Raw genomic sequence first — 16685 nt, 5'->3', positions numbered from 1 at the left:
CAGTTTTTGACCAGTGCCACTTTGCCTTTACAATGTTGCCCGCTTAAAAATTGAATTTTTATTCACGTGACGTATACAAAGTGTCTAGGATAAGGAGGGCCACTATGGGGATCTTGGAAACGGTTAAATATACAAATTTGGTTAAATGGGAGAAAAGTTGCATAATCGTGGCCTTAATATGTAAAATGTTTTTCGGTTTTTGAGATATTTTGAAAAAAGTGAATTTTTCGATTTAAAATTTAATTTTGTTTGACGTTAATATTGGACCAAAACTAATGACACTTGTCCACAGAAACTTTTAAAACTCGTTAAAGTGGCACTATAAGTTATTTTTTGTAACGTTTCTTTTTTGCGGTGCCATCATCAACCTCATTTTTTTTAATGCGGTTATTGTTTTCTAATATCAGATTCTGAAAGGCCTTTTTATTCAGAATTCAATGATGTATGACACTTTATAGTTTAAATGGGTTTTACTCCGTTTTTTGATTTTAATAAAGAAACGTCCGTATATTACTACGGATTTGAAAATTATTTTTTATTTTATTTTTAATTCAAAATTTGCCTTTGCCAATAAATTTTTCAGGTTATTCGGAATAAAAAGGGCTTTCAAAATCTAACATAAAAACATTAGGACCGTATTTAATAAAAGAAAGTTGAGGATGGTTCCGCAAAGAGGAAACGTCGGAATGAAAAACTGATAATGCCACTTAAAAGAGCTTTTAAAGTTCCTGCGGAGAAGTGTCATAAGTTTTGGTCTAGGTCCAATAATAACGTCACAAAAAATAAAACGTAAAATTACAAAATTCAGTTTTTGCAAAATATCTCAAAAATCGAAAAAAAAGCCGATGTTTTCTACATGTCAATTTATTAAGGACTATTTGCACCATCGTATTTTTAAGCTGACTTAGTTAAGTCTTGTTTTGACTGTGACATTTTGCAATCTGAACTGTCACATGCAAATGGCAACTGAAATGAAATTCGTTGGTGCAATCGGCCATAAGACCATGATTACGCAACTTTTCTCCCATTTAACCAAATCTGTAATTCTAACCGTTTTCCAGATCCCCATAGTGGCACTGCTTATCTTGTACATACTGTACAGGGATGTCGGGATTTAGTGTGTTTCGACAGGAAAATCCCATTTCTTGGCTAGATAGGAAAAAAACTAGTATGTATGTCTAAAGCTCGATTTTTGAAAAAAGTTTAAAGGCAAAAACCGTATTTCGATATCTTGGCAGTTGGTGGAGCTAGAGGGCGTTTTTCGAATTTCGTCTTTTTTGAAAACTCTTTTGTTTATTAAAATATCGAAGTGCCACAAACACATTCTTAAATCACTTTTTATATGTGATTCCAGTGGCGTGCTTATTTTTTTGCTACTGCCTTCCGTTTTCTCAATAATTGACATAACTTACGTATTTTAAATGGAACTCATAATTGAATATAACTTTTTAAAAATGTCTGTTTTTAAACATTTACTACGTTATAAGTATGTCTATAGTTAGTCCTACAAATAACTGAAATATGAACTTGCAATGAGTAACAGATATAGACCGAATAACAAATTAGTTTTTCAGTATTTTCACACACATTTAAATAACTAACGACTAAAGAACTAATTTATAAATTAACGGTAAAAAATAATTAAAAATAAAAAAAGAAAAAAAAACATTCAAGTGTTGTCATAGAAACAAGAAAATAAATAAACGTCACTTTTGACAGCTAATTTCAAAACTTGAGTCAAAGCCAAACGCCTTGGACAGCAGGATGTCCGCTATTGGTCTTTTCGTGGATTTTTCTCGTGCTTTTGATGTGATAAATCATAGTATTTGGCTTGCCAAATTGTATAGATACGGTTTTCGAGGTACTTGCTTCAATTTGATTCAGTCTTACCTCCAAGATAGAAAAAAACACGTTTCAGTGAATGACCAGAAAAGCAAATATTCAATTTTAACTAAAAGTGTGCCACAGGGATCAGTAATTGATAATTTAGTAAATTAATAATTTAGTTATAATAATGGGGTCGCTGCGGATGTTTTTGTTACGGCATATGCTAACGACACAAATATCCTTATTTTAGATGCGAGCTCTAAAGGCGCTATTGCAAAAACCAAATTGGTTTATAATAAGATTTTGTTGTGGTCCTATAAGAATCAATTAAATCTCAATATAAGCAAGACCCACTTTTTTCATTTCTGCAATAACAGATCCTCCTTGTCGGAGAGACCGACTATGTTTGAAGATTCTGATCGTGCTATAACTTCTTCTAGGACATCGAAGATGCTGGGATTAACTTTTGACTCCTGTTTACTCTGGTACGATCATAATGTAATGTTTGTAATAAATTATGCAAAAATTGTTACGCACTAAAATTTATGTCAAATCATTTCAGTCTTGATGTGCTTCTGACTCTATATTACGCCAACTTTTATTGTCATCTGTGTCACAATCATGACACTAGACATAAGGGTCGACTGGTACCTGGATTGCACCGCACCGCACTTTATCAATAGAATATGGTTTTTAATGCCTGCAGGTTTTATAATAACCTCGAAAGTACCATTAAAAGTTCTCCAACAGTTCATGTTTTTTAATTTAAATTAAAAAAGTTTCTACTACAAAAGTGTTGCTTCCTCGAAGGAATTTTTTTAGAACGCGGGTTTTCAGTTTTTGGGGATTGACAGACATAATTTTAATTTTTGAAATTATATTTTTTTTTACGTTTTCGACAGTTACATTTTTTGTATGTTAAATTGCAGATATAAATAGATTATTATTATTAATATTAATTATAGAAAGTATTTCAAGGTATAACCTATCTGACACTAGTCTAAAGAACTAATAAGTAAAATATTGAGAAACAGATGTGCGATAGTGCATTATAATTATCAGTCGATATTATAGCTATTTATGTATTAAAAGGCGTTAGAGAGAACATAGTGACAAGTTTCGGCCTTAAATATAAAAGAACATGCAACAAAAGCTAACGAAAGTTTATTACCTAAAAAGTCAAGAGCATCCTAAGGTAGGGAATACGTAGTTTTTATGGAATGAAAGAATAAAAATGCCATTGCTAATATTAAAAAAGATTTTAAAGCGTTATAAGCGGGCGTTATTATAATGCCCGCAGGTTGTTATAATCTACATCGTTTTCAAGGTATTATTTGTTCATAATGAAACATAAATATCATTATAATTATGTGATTGATGATTTTACAGATGGTTTGTAATAAATAAAGCTACTATATGACAGTAGGTACTCGATTTAGAACTGAGAATAGCTTAGAATCTACAGTCTACAGTATTTAACATGTAAATCCAGAGATTCTATTGTTTCCACTAGAGGATTCTATTAACCCACCGTAATACGATATTACGGGAACACACTGCTTCGTTTTTCTTTTGCAAAATTAAAGCTTTGGTTTTGTATAATAGCAACTAGCCTAATAATCTGTTAAAATAATTAACGCCGTGTACCTATCACATTGTTCTCATTAACTAGGTACTAGTTTGTCCCAAGACGTGCTCTAAATTAACGCAATTCAAGACTGCTCCTCCTAATTTACCTTTTTCGGAAAGCATAGATGTGAGTAATGTCCATTCGTTGGTTTTAATATCAAACTCTTCCACCGAATTTAAGCTCTCACCACGGTTATTAACCCCTCCAACAGCCAATAACCGACCATTCAATGATACTAATTCATGCCCGTATCTTATAGAAAGAAATATAATTAGGTTAAGTTAAAATAAGTGTGCAATTTAGTTGTGCATATAGTAAGTACCTACCTTGCGGTGTGCATTGGCGTAACAGGTTCCCAACTCATCATCCGTAGGTTCAATCGTTCCCCATTACTTAGAACAGCACCTTTGCCCCATCCTGAGTCCGTTAAATATTATGCTATGCTATAGTAAAGGTAATCTTAATGCATACTGAAAATTACCTCCTATACAGTACAAATTGCCATCTAAAGCCGCTACTCCACACCTATACCTTGAAGTTGACATTGAAGGCACTGAATCCCATTTACCTTCTCGAGGGTCATATCTACATTAAACACATTTTAATTAACAATACTAAATATTCAGAAAAATAAACAAACCTTTCAACCGTCGCTTTGTAATTGTTCCACCCACCAATAGCATAGAGAGAACTATCTGTAAGGATTCTGTTATAAAATATCTAATAAAATTGAAATGTTAGGAAAACGAGTTTACCGAGAACTGCAATTTTGCAAGAATCCTTTTGAAAGTTCATATCAGGACAACTGTTCCAAATCCCAGTCAATGGATCAAAACTTTCCATTGAACTGAGTCTGGAAACACCATCGTGCCCTCCGCAAGCGTAAATTAAGCCATCATAGGAACAAGTACCCAAACCGGAGCGTTTGGTTCCTAGAAGTAATTTTAATGGATTTGGTGTTAATTTTGCATCACATCACATATTTGAATTATTTTTTGGTAGAATAATAAAATAGATGTCTAAATAGCTATTTATGTACCAAGGTCGTTAGAGAGAACATAATGTCCTGAAGCTTTCGGTCATTTTTCGGACATTATACTCTCCCTAACGCCTGTAGTGCATACAATGTTTTATGTTTCACCTAATTCAGCAATTATTTACTATTTCCGGCATTGGAAACTAAGGTATACCGTTACAGGTAAGTTGTTTAGTGTTTATTTTACCTGAATGATGTAACTTTGATAGTTCTGTCAGATAGTGAAAATGGCAAAATCTGGACGAAATTTTAGAAAATATATAAGAAAATGCAGCAAAACTAACGAAGGTTCATTACCTAAAAAGTCAAGAGCATCCTAGGATAGGGAATACGAAGTTTTTATGGCATGGATGAATAAAAATGCCATTGCTAGTATTAAAAAAGGTTTCAGGGCGTTATGATAACGCCCGCTTATAATGCCCTCAGGCTGTTATCAACACTATATCCTACACCGTTTCGAAGGTATTATTTATTCATAATGTATAGGCAAAACATAAGATATATAATTGTAGTTTTAAATAAAGTTTATTTGTCTTCACACGTTTGAGAGGAAATAAGTGCTTTCCCCCCAGGATGCGGCTCTTTCCCGCACTTGACTCGATTAAAGCCACTACGCTCGTCTTGAGCGTGCGGGCAAGTCTCATGCACTTTCTACACTTGTTAGAATAATAACTATATCCACCAGAGCCTACAATTACACACTGAATCTAATCAATAAACACGGTATGCAATATGTTTGGTTTAAAAATGATACAAAGTTAGAAAGAGTGAGTTGATTTGCAAAAAAAGACGTCAGCTATATCTGGAATAGTTATTTACCTAACAAGTGCGGAAAGTCGTATTATTCCCGCACGAGACTGCGTTAAAGGGGGGGGAAAAAGTACCTTTACCGCACTAATGTGAAAAAGTACTCCTAGTGCACTTTTCCGCACTCATTTGACTGCGGAATTGAGCGTGCGGGAAAGTCTCATGCACTTTCTACACTTGTTAGAATAATAACTATATCTACCAGAGCCTACAATCACACACTGAATCTAATCAATAAACACGGTATGCAATATGTTTGGTTTAAAAATGATATAAAGTTAGAAAGAGTGAGTTGAGTTGCAAAATAAGACGTCAGAGATTATTGAAAGATATCACACCACAAAAACATCTCATCGAGGTATGACCGAAAATATCAAAAATATAAAACAACGATATTACTTGCCGAGTTTAGAAAGAGATGTAATTAATTACGTAAACACATGTGAAACCTGTCAACGGACAAAATATGAAAGACATCCATACAAGGTAATTTATAAACCGACACCAACTGGAAATAAGCCTTTTGAACATATATACATGGATATCTATTCTATTTCAGGTCAGAAATTCTTAACAATAATCGATAATTTTTCAAAATTTGCAACAGCTTATCCTATAAATGAAACAGCAATCGAAATATGTCAAAACTTAATTAAACTGTTTTCACATCATGGAACCCCATGCAAAATAACCACGGATAACGCACAGTCCTTTAAAAGTAATTTAGTGCAAGACCTTTGCAAGACTTACCGAATTGAGTTACACTTTACAACACCGTACAACCCAAACTCAAACTCTCCAATCGAACTGTTACGATTTTCCCGTGGGTTCACACAAAGTCAGTTTAACTCAACAATTAATAAATTTATTAACACTTCAAAACACTCCGTACAATAATTAACACAGCTACTAAAAACACTACTACAATTCCACAATTGTTCCACTATTTAAACTTAACCGCGTTCCCAAATTCACTACTACTGCGGTCGAGACCGCGTCTTTTATATTCGCAAACCACGTTCTAGAATGACCGCGAAACGCTTCGCGGGTTGCCTTGATCATTCAAGAATCTTCCAGGTAGCGTTTCCTAACTGTGGCCTACTTTAATACGCGCCCGGCCAGATATTGCGGCGCATCGGTTTCATCCCGAGGCGAGCGCTCGTTAAGAAGTATCGAGCATAGTAGGCCCAGACCGTAACACTGCCCCCCTCTTAAAGCTGATCGTCCCGATCCGCTTCATCCAATCCCTGGTATTTCTTGAGTCTGTCCAGATGGACAATTTTCATCTTGCCTTTGGGGCTGCGTTGGACTCTGTACACGACGTCGTTTAACCTTTTTACCACATTGTAAGGTCCCTCCCAAGCAGGTGTTAATTTCGGTGATTTGCCTTTCTTCCTCTGAGGGTTAAACAACCAAACTTTATCATCCTTCTGGAACCCTCCCGAATTGTTCAGTAATCTGTCTTGCAACTCGTCAACGTAGTTCTCAATGTTCGTGCTTTGGCCTGTTGGAGATCCGAACACCACATCGCATGGAAGTCGCAGTTCTCGCCCAAACAGAACTTTAGATGGTGACTGTCCCGTTGAGTTGTGGACTGCTGCTCTATAAGCCATCAAGAAGAGCGGAATATGCTGGTCCCAATCTTTCTGATGCTGATCAACAACCTTTGAGAGATGTTGCTCTATGGTCTTATTAAATCTCTCGACCATTCCATCCGACTGAGGATGAAGCGGCGTTGTTCGGGTCTTCCTAATGCCTAGCAGGTCACAGAGCCTCTGAAAGAGCTTGGACTCAAAGTTTCGTCCCTGATCAGAGTGTAACTCCAACGGCACACCAAATCTACTGAAGACATTTTCGACGAGAATATCAGCGACTGTGCTGGCTTCTTGATTTGGAATCGCAAACACCTCAGGCCATTTGCTAAAGTAATCCATGGCAACAAGAATGTACTTGTTGCCTCTGTTGGTCTCCGGAAAAGGCCCAGCGACGTCTATCGCTAAACGTTCGAACGGCAATCCTACGTTGTACTGCTTCATAGGTCCCCGGGATCTCGTCTGTGGTCCGTGGCTAGCTGCACAAATGGAACATTGTCGACACCATGATTTCACGTCTTGGCAGTAGTTCACCCAGTAAAAACGTTGCCGGATTTTGTCCAAAGTCTTATTTACTCCCAAATGAGCCAAACCAGTCTTTCCATTGTGCATTTCCTCCAGTACGTGGTCGACCCTTCCTCTGGGAACTACCAGCTGCTTCCTTATCTCTTTTCCATCGGCACTCTCCCAAGCTCTTTTTAGCAAGCCGCCTTCAACCACAAGCGAGTCCCACTGAGTCCAAAGTGCTTTGAACGTCAGGCCTTTGCTAGAGATTTCTTGCCATGTTGGTCTTGGCTCGCTTTGTTCCTTTCTCAACAACAATGGGCCTATGTCGCTGTCTTCTAGTTGATCCTTCCTAATCTCATCGGTACTCCATTCATCATTGGTCTTCAGCTAAACCATTCTGATGGACACAACGCCTTCACGTTGTTCCGCTTTCTGGCAATGTTTGCATTCTTCGGCGCAAGGTCTTCTTGATAGAGCATCTGCGTTATTATGCAGCTTTCCGGGTCGATGCTTGATGTTGAAATTATACTGCTGGAGTTTTTCAAGCCATCTTGCTACTTGTCCTTCCGGTTGTTTCATTCCGAGGAGCCACTTGAGTGCCGCATGGTCAGTCCTTATCAAAAATTCCTGTCCGTACAAGTACTTGTGAAAGTGATCGACTGATTTTACTATTGCCAGTAGCTCTTTTCTCGTTACACAGTAGTTCCGTTCTGCTTTGGTAAGTTTCCTACTGAAGTATTCTATAACATGTTCTTCTCCGTTTTGGATTTGAGACAATACAGCTCCAATACCAGAATTACTGGCATTTGTGTCTAAAATGAACTTTCCTTTTGGTTGTGGATAACTGAGGATGGGACTGGAGCAAAGCGATGCCTTTAACCTTCTGAACGCCTGATCACATTGGGTATTCCAACAGTAGGGTGTTTTGTCCTCAGTAAGTTGATGTAGCGGAGCTGCGATGTTGGCAAATCCTTCCACAAACCGTCTGTAGTAGGTGGCAAGTCCTAGAAAGCTTCTGAGTTCGTGTTTATCCTTTGGTACTGGCCATTCTCTAATTGCTTGGATCTTCTTGTCGTCCGTCTGGATTCCGTCGACCGTCACCACATGCCCAAGGAATTCGACTTGCTTTTGGAAGAACCAACACTTTTTGGCGTTCAATCGAAGATGGGCACCACCTATTCTAGCAAATACTTTTTGCAAGTTGTCCAGATGTTCTTCAAAAGTTTTTCCCATCACCATGATATCGTCCAGATAAACCAAGCAAGTCTTCCAGTTAAGGCCACGAAGCACAATTTCCATTAGTCTTTCAAACGTAGCAGGAGCATTACAAAGTCCGAAGGGCATCACATTGAATTGGTACAGCCCATTTCCAGCAGAAAAAGCAGTCTTCTCCTTATCTTGCTCCTCAATGCCAACTTGCCAGTACCCACTCTTCAAATCTAAAGTGGAAAACCAACAGGATCCTGCCAAAGTCGTCAGTGTATCGTCGATACGGGGAAGTGGATAGCTGTCCTTTTTGGTCACGTCATTCAGTTTTCGGTAATCTACACAAAATCTGCTTGATCCATCTTTCTTAGTGACCAGAACAACAGGCGATGACCAAGGGCTGCAGGATTCTTCTATAACTCCGTCGTCAAGCATCCTGTCCACTAATTCCTGCACTTCCTGTTGTTTGGCTATTGGTAGTCTCCTAGGTGGTTGTCGAATCGGTTGTGCATTGCCGGTGTTAATTCGGTGTTTTACAATGGTAGTTTTTCCCATATTGTTCGGTGTTCCAAATATGCTAGCATGGTCCAAAATCAGTCTCCGAGCCTTCTTTAGTTGTGGTGTTGACAGATGTTTCCAGGTCTTTTCAAGTTCATTTAAGAGCTTGTTTTCCCCCAACTGCTCCTCCTGTTCTGGTAACCCATCGCAATTGGTTATTTTGACTACAGGCTCGAATACCGCAATAATTTCGCCTTTGTTGATTTTTACGTCGTCTGAAAAAATGTTTGCAACTCTTATTGGGACTTCACTTCCTCCATTTACAAGTGATTTCCCAATGAGGCATCTTCCTGGTCGGTCCGGGTTTCGTACAAGTCCAACACAGCTCCCAGAATTCTGCTCCAATTGTCCAATAATTATTTGCTCGGAATTACCGCTTATTTTTACTGTCTGAGATGCCAAAACATTAATGGGTGACTCACAGCGGTGACTGGTTGACAGGATGAACTCTTCACTTCCAAACCTTAGGATATTTTGTTCGGGATCAAAAGAAAATCCATGTTGACGAATCAGGTCCATTCCCAGATTAAATTCATCTTCAATATCCGCTACTAACACAGTGTGGTAAAACGTAATCCTTCCAAGGCAAATCTTGACTGTTATTTCTCCTAAAACTTTAGCCGATTCTCCAGTCACAGTGCGCAGGAGAATACTTCTTCGTAAAGGCTTAATTTGACTTTTATCCACAAGGTTTGACCGGATCAAAGATACTGCCGCACCGGTATCCAAAGTAAAAGTAACGTTCATCGCATCCACCTTTCCATCTACGTTCAGGCTTCCTATTGATCTACCCAGGCTTCTGATGGAGATAATTCTGGGGGCTTTGTCTTCGCTAGTCAACATTCGCCCCGTAATGTTGACTAGTGGGAGTTTTCCTGGTCCCTCCTGGATGGTTGTACGTCCCTCGTTGGAGAGCGGGACGGTATCCTTACTCGACAATCTCGTTTGATGTGTCCCGTACGTCCGCATCGATAACACTCCACTCTAGTGATCGGGCGTGACCGTTCTAACTGTGTGGACTGGCCATTTGCTAATGCTGCCATTTGTTGCACTATTTGGCCGAACATTGATTCAATTTTATTCATTGGTGTAGCAGCATGATCGGCTGGCGGTTCTCTCTCCTCTTGAATAGTCACGGCCCTGATCCTTGGCTTTAAGTCATTGCACGCAGCTTCAACTTCCAGCGCTCGAACTAGTAATTCGCTGCTGTTGCTTCCTTTGAACATCTTCAGCATTTTCTTTACTTCCAGATCTCGAATCCCATCTACAAAACACTGTGCCACAAGTTCTTCTTGGATTTCATCCGGGACGGCTGGGTAAGCCAGATGCACAAGGCGACGAATTTCGACCTCAAACTCTTGTAAATTTTCACCAGTTTTCTGCAGTCTTGCCTTTAATTGTGTTTGGTACACTCCTTTCCTATGCTGATCCCCATAACGTCGTTCTAATGCAGCTACTAATGCGTCATAGTTGCTTTGTTGGGCGATAGGCAGAGTCTGTAACAGCTCCAATGCAGGTCCTCGTAATGCCACCACCAGTGCTACAGCCTTTTCTTCGTTACTCCATCTATTTGCATTTGCAGCGGCCTCAAATTGGAGTTGGTACGTTGCCCATGAAGTTTGACCGTCGTATGTGGGAGGCTTGATCTTGTTGAGCCCGTTTCCGGTGATCACTGTAGAGCTGGCTCCTCTGCTGTCAATTTTCTGCTCTAAGTCGCGTAGCTTTATCTCAACATCATTCTGAATTTTATTAATGTCCTCCCGAACATCAATCTGAATTTTACTAATGTCGTCCCGAACATCATTAATGTCTTCCCGAACATCCTTTAATTTTTCCTCAACATCACACTCCATCTTTTTAAGACTATGGGTTACATACTCTTGGATTTCTGTTTTGGTCCCCGCTAGACCGTTCAATATTTCTACGTTACGTTTTTCTTGCATTTCTATATCTTGTTGTCTCATTCTTTCTTTTTCTTCTTTGTCTTGTTGTCGAATTCTTTCTTGTTCTTCCTTTTCTTGTTGTCGAATCCTTTCTTGTTCTTCCTTCTCTTGTTGTCGAATTCTTTCTTGTTCTTCCTTTTCTTGTTGTCGAATCCTTTCTTGTTCTTCCTTCTCTTGTTGTCGAATCCTTTCTTGTTCTTGTCGAATCCTTTCTTGTTCTTCCTTGTCTTGTTTAAGCATTGCCATAATAGCTGCAAATTGGGCCTCCATGTTTGCACTTTGACGTCTTGTTATTGGCATAAAATAAATTTAACACACCACTGTTCCGAAAATCTCTAGTCCGGTTCTGAACACAAGTCTTTAACCCGAAGTTTAGTTCCAATTCACGTCGCACTAAAGTCTGATCGCACTTCTGACACCAATTGTTACGATTTTCCCGTGGGTTCACACAAAGTCAGTTTAACTCAACAATTAATAAATTTATTAACACTTCAAAACACTCCGTACAATAATTAACACAGCTACTAAAAACACTACTACAATTCCACAATTGTTCCACTATTTAAACTTAACCGCGTTCCCAAATTCACTACTACTGCGGTCGAGACCGCGTCTTTTATATTCGCAAACCACGTTCTAGAATGACCGCGAAACGCTTCGCGGGTTGCCTTGATCATTCAAGAATCTTCCAGGTAGCGTTTCCTAACTGTGGCCTACTTTAATACGCGCCCGGCCAGATATTGCGGCGCATCGGTTTCATCCCGAGGCGAGCGCTCGTTAAGAAGTATCGAGCATAGTAGGCCCAGACCGTAACAGAACGTTTTCATTCGACCCTCAGAGAAAGTCTTATTGCAATTAGAAATGATCATCGAACAAAAACGATTCAGGAACTTGTAGATATCGCAATACTGAATTATAATAACAGTATTCATTCCTCACACGAGTATACGCCTTTTCAAATTCTCAAAGGAAATCTTAACTATCAGTTAAATTTTGAGAAAAACCTTGATCAAATTCAAACAGACTACATTCATGAGTTAGCTGAAACCTTTAAGGAATTAAATACTAAAATAAACTTAAAATTAAGCGCTAAAAAAGCCAACGTTTTGTCAAAATTAAATGAAAAACGCGAAAATGACCCCGAGATACGTGAACTTACAGAACAACTAATGTCAACTCCTTTTACTAGAACAAAAAATCTAAAACCTAAATATAAATTGACTAAGTTTAAAAATCAAAGACATCCTAAAGACATTAAAAGACGATTGTAAATTTCAGATGAAGATAGTGCTAATTCTACTACCATTACTGGTCAACGCTCAGTATAAAATTGAAGAAATTTCAAACCCCCTACTGCCCGTACAGGAAGGACCAAGTTACATAATAACCAACTACCATCATGTTTATTATCATATAAACTTAACTAATATAAGGCAAAGTTTAATATTAACTGAAAAAACTCTTTTGCAAGTTAATCAAACAATTGATAAAATACAAAAACCTATGTACAATCTTTTAGTTACTAGAATTAGTGACTTACTAAATCAAGTATATTCAATCAAAGACTTTATCACTCATTACAAGACAAAACGTAGAACTAAAAGAGGACTATTCAATTTTCTGGGAAAAGCACAAAAATACTTATATGGAACATTAGATGCGGATGATGGCGAACGTTATGACAATTACATTAAAATCATCCAGGAAAATCAAAATACTTTACATGATGATATTTCCTCAACTCAAACCATTGTTAAGCAACTAACAAAAGACGTTGATACTCAGCTGTCTAACATAAAGTCAAATCAGCAAAAACTGCAAGACCGTGTGAACGACTTAACACAAATGACTCAGTCTACGTCAACGACTATGTACTTAGTCATATTACTAGATAACTTGGAAAACAATATTCACATCCTCAATGAAATTCGCAACAATGTGCAAACTGCTATCAATTTTGCAGAAATTAACGTACTACATCACAGCATCTTAAAATACAAAGAACTACGAGCGATTATTCATAAATTGAAACCAGAAACTCGAATTCCTTTTGACAACCTAATCAAATACTACGAGACAGCTCACACGGACGTAACTATAAAAAATGACCTAATCATTTTCTATATTGCGATCCCGTTGATATCCGGTAAACCCTACACATTATATCGAGTTTATCCGATCCCAATCAATAATCAAATAATAACCCTTACCAATCCATACCTATTAAAATCTTCAAATGAGTTCTATAATTTAAAGGAAAAATGCCCAAAAATTGAGAAAATATCTCTTTGTTTAGAGGAAGTTTTAAACTCAAACGAACCTTGTGTAATGAAATCAATAAATCTAACAAATCATTGTCCAATGGTTCCAATAAATTTCAAGAAAACTTCAGTCACTCAATTAGAGGATAATTCTATCATAATAATACCAAGTCAAAGTGAGAACATTCAATTTCAATGTCCAAATCAAAAATCGATTGAAATTATAAATCAACCATCATTAATTTTACCATCAGAATGTTCAACAAAAAAAAAAGATAAAATTTATGAATCTCAAAATCCAGAAATCATCAGTTCACGATTAAAATTGCCAACCATCGTTATTGATGAAAAATTGGTACAAGAAATTGAACCTTTACAATTAACGGAAATTAATCTAGATAAGATTCATGAAGACTTAGAAAGAGCAAAACAATTAACTGTACATCATCTTAAGAAATTCGATGTTGTTAGCTCTAGCGTATCAATTATATTAATATTAGTTATTATCTTAATCATTATTGGTATTGTAATTTACTTTTACTATAGGAAAAATAAAGACAATGTAAAAGTGGACATACAACTAGAAACCCTCGAAAATGTACCCCGATTTTCTCAGTCTTAGTGAGGGAGGAGTTATATGGCCATTTCTGATGATCTAATACTAAATAGACATCCTCAGACTAGCTTTGTTAAGTTAGCATTTATTTTCCTATTTATACAGCAGCATTTGTGCATGTAATTAGTCATTAAGATATCTCGCTTGGTTAACGTTCAAATGTAATTTTGTTCGTTTTTATTAAATAAAAGCTTTTTTAAAAACAGAAGTTGCATTAATAAGAACAAAATTTATGCAACCAATGCGAAATTTTTTTTTACCAAATTATTTAGCATAAAGTACTGCCTCCATTTAACTAAAACTGTATCAACTATAATTTCTGAGATAGCCATGGTAATGCATCGAATTTGTAACATCCTGAATATAGAAAAACGCCTGACCCTGAGTTAACTCGAATTTTCGAGCGCGTCCCCTGCTCTTGGTGACATCATTCGCTGTTGTTTTTAAAATGCCCCAAAAAAGAAGTCTTTATGATCAGCAAACTTTGGACCCCTTTATAAGAAGATATCGAAAAAAAAGTTAAATAGCAAAATTTTTCGTCAAGGACAGGCAACTACGTTGGTATTTTTACTATATCAGTCCATTTAAATTTTCAGAGTTTTCTAATTCAATTTAGTAAAATCATGAGTCTTAGCGCTTGGAACTAAACAGATTTTTTTCTTCTATGTATAGTTGCCGAGAAACAAGGCGCGTGCACGGCTTTTTGGATCACCCTGTAAAGTTTGCTTGGAAAATACAACTGTGTACTTAATTGGTACTTACCCTCCAATCACATATAAACGTTGTTTTAAACTAGTCACTCCTGAAGAAGTTCTTCTCCATTGCATTGGTGCTATACGATTCCAACAATCAGTTTTGGGATTATAAACTTCACACTCGGATTTGGACCCAACACCACCTTTAAAATTGAAAAAACAGTTGAACTTTTTCGACTCTTAATAAATGTGCCTTGCATTGAAATGTGCTTTATAAATTACGAATAACAAATCCGGCACAAGGATTCAATTACATTTCACTTTTATTTCAACAGGAAATTGGCGATCATTTTATTGAATATTTCCCTCTTGTGTTAAATGTCCCATAGGAGCAGTGCATTTTCACCAGAATGACAGCGAATATTTCCCTCATGTGTTAAATGTCCCATATGAGCAGTGCATTTTCACCAGAATGACAGCGAATATTTCCCTCATATGTAAAATCTCCCATATGAGGAGAGGTGTTATCGAAAACTTACAGCGAATATTTCCCTCATATGTAAAATTTCCCATATGAGGAGAGGTGTTATCGAAAACTTACAGCGATAACACAAATCGATAACACCACGCTACATGTTAAATCTCCCATATGAGAAGGGGTGTTATCGAAAATTACAGCGATAACACAAATTGATAATTGCACTGTACGTATCTATAACGACTGCATTGTTGTAGAGCCTATTGCTAGTACACTAATTGTTGTCCTTGCACAGTTTTTTGACTTTTTATAACCAAACAATGTCAATGATTATTGAACGGTTTGGAGCTTGCTCATTGAGCTCCATTGAGCAATCTATAGTTGCAGCAAAATCAAAACATTTTCTTTATTCGGGAAATATTCCTCAAAATTACATTCGTGCTTAAAAATTCCCTGATAATTCTGCGTTCAAACTTGTTATCTTTGCAAACCGCATTCGGTCATTTTCTTATTTTTTTCTAAAAGAGCCCTCCACCTTCGGTGTCGTGCTCTTTCGCCAAAAAAATAAGAAAATAAACTCATGCAGTTATGAGATAACAAGTTTTCATGCAAAATTATCGGTAATTTTTATGCACTCGTGCAATTACCCCCGAATATTTCCCTCATGTGTTAAATGTCCCATATGAGCAGTGCATTTTCACCAGAATGACAGCGATAATTGCATTCTAAAGTGATAATTGCATTTCGATAATTGCACTGTACGTATCTATAACGACTGCATTGTTGTAGAGCCTATTGCTAGTACACTAATTGTTGTCTTGGCGCAGTTTTTTGACTTTTTATAACCAAACAATGTCAAACGCGATGTCAACAATAAATTAATGAACGGTTTGGAACTTGTTCATTGAGCTCCATTGAGCAATCTATAGTTGCAGTAAAACCAAAACATTTTCTTTATTCGGGAAATATTCCCCAAAATTACATTCGTGCCTTAAAAATGACCTGATAATTCTGCGTTCAAACTTGTCATCTTTGCAAACGCAGAAAAGCTCATTACAACTGAACCCAAACAAATGCTTATTCTCCCAAGAAAAAGTTTACTTCCTCGGATATATCGTTTCTTCAAATGGGGTGGTGGAAGCTGACCCGACGAAAGTTGAATCTATAAAGAAATGGCCTATACCCAAGACTAAAGGAGATGTCTGAAGTTTTCCTAGATTGTGTAGTTATTACCGCCGATTTGTGAAGGATTTCGGACACATTGCTAGACCTACATCGACATCATCGACTAACGAACAAAAGTAGCCAATTTTCTTAGTCACCAGATTGTTAACAAGCTTTCACAGAATTAAACAAGTACTTTTATTTTGGCTTATTATCAATCTCAAAACGGAACTTTTTCACTGATGCTTCCCAGTATAGTATAGAAACCGTTCAGCCTTTCCTAGTTTCAAAACAGTCAAGAAGTGGTCATTAACAATTACAGCAAGTCATTGGGAGAGATTTTTCAATTGTAAGAGATGTAAAAC

General features: G+C 37.1%; 1 protein-coding gene across 1 annotated transcript in view; it reads right to left on the bottom strand.

Annotated features, from left to right (window-relative positions):
• Positions 1–2687: 2687 nt before the first annotated feature.
• The window catches only part of LOC145725904 (kelch-like protein 28), a 28787-nt gene continuing 14789 nt past the window's right edge, over positions 2688–16685 (bottom strand). The window contains 6 exon segments of the mRNA XM_081974820.1: positions 2688–3709; positions 3784–3874; positions 3939–4042; positions 4098–4152; positions 4213–4418; positions 14746–14881. Of these exon segments, the coding sequence (XP_081830946.1) occupies positions 3496–3709; positions 3784–3874; positions 3939–4042; positions 4098–4152; positions 4213–4418; positions 14746–14881 (806 nt within the window). The 3' untranslated portion in view covers positions 2688–3495.

Source organism: Ips typographus, linkage group LG3 (assembly GCF_016097725.1).
Source record: "Ips typographus isolate SLU linkage group LG3, UJ_Ityp_2.0, whole genome shotgun sequence".
Classification (NCBI taxonomy): Eukaryota; Metazoa; Arthropoda; class Insecta; order Coleoptera; family Curculionidae; genus Ips; species Ips typographus.
The sequence above is the reverse complement of the archived record's forward strand: the minus strand, read 5'-3'. Positions and strand labels throughout refer to the sequence as shown.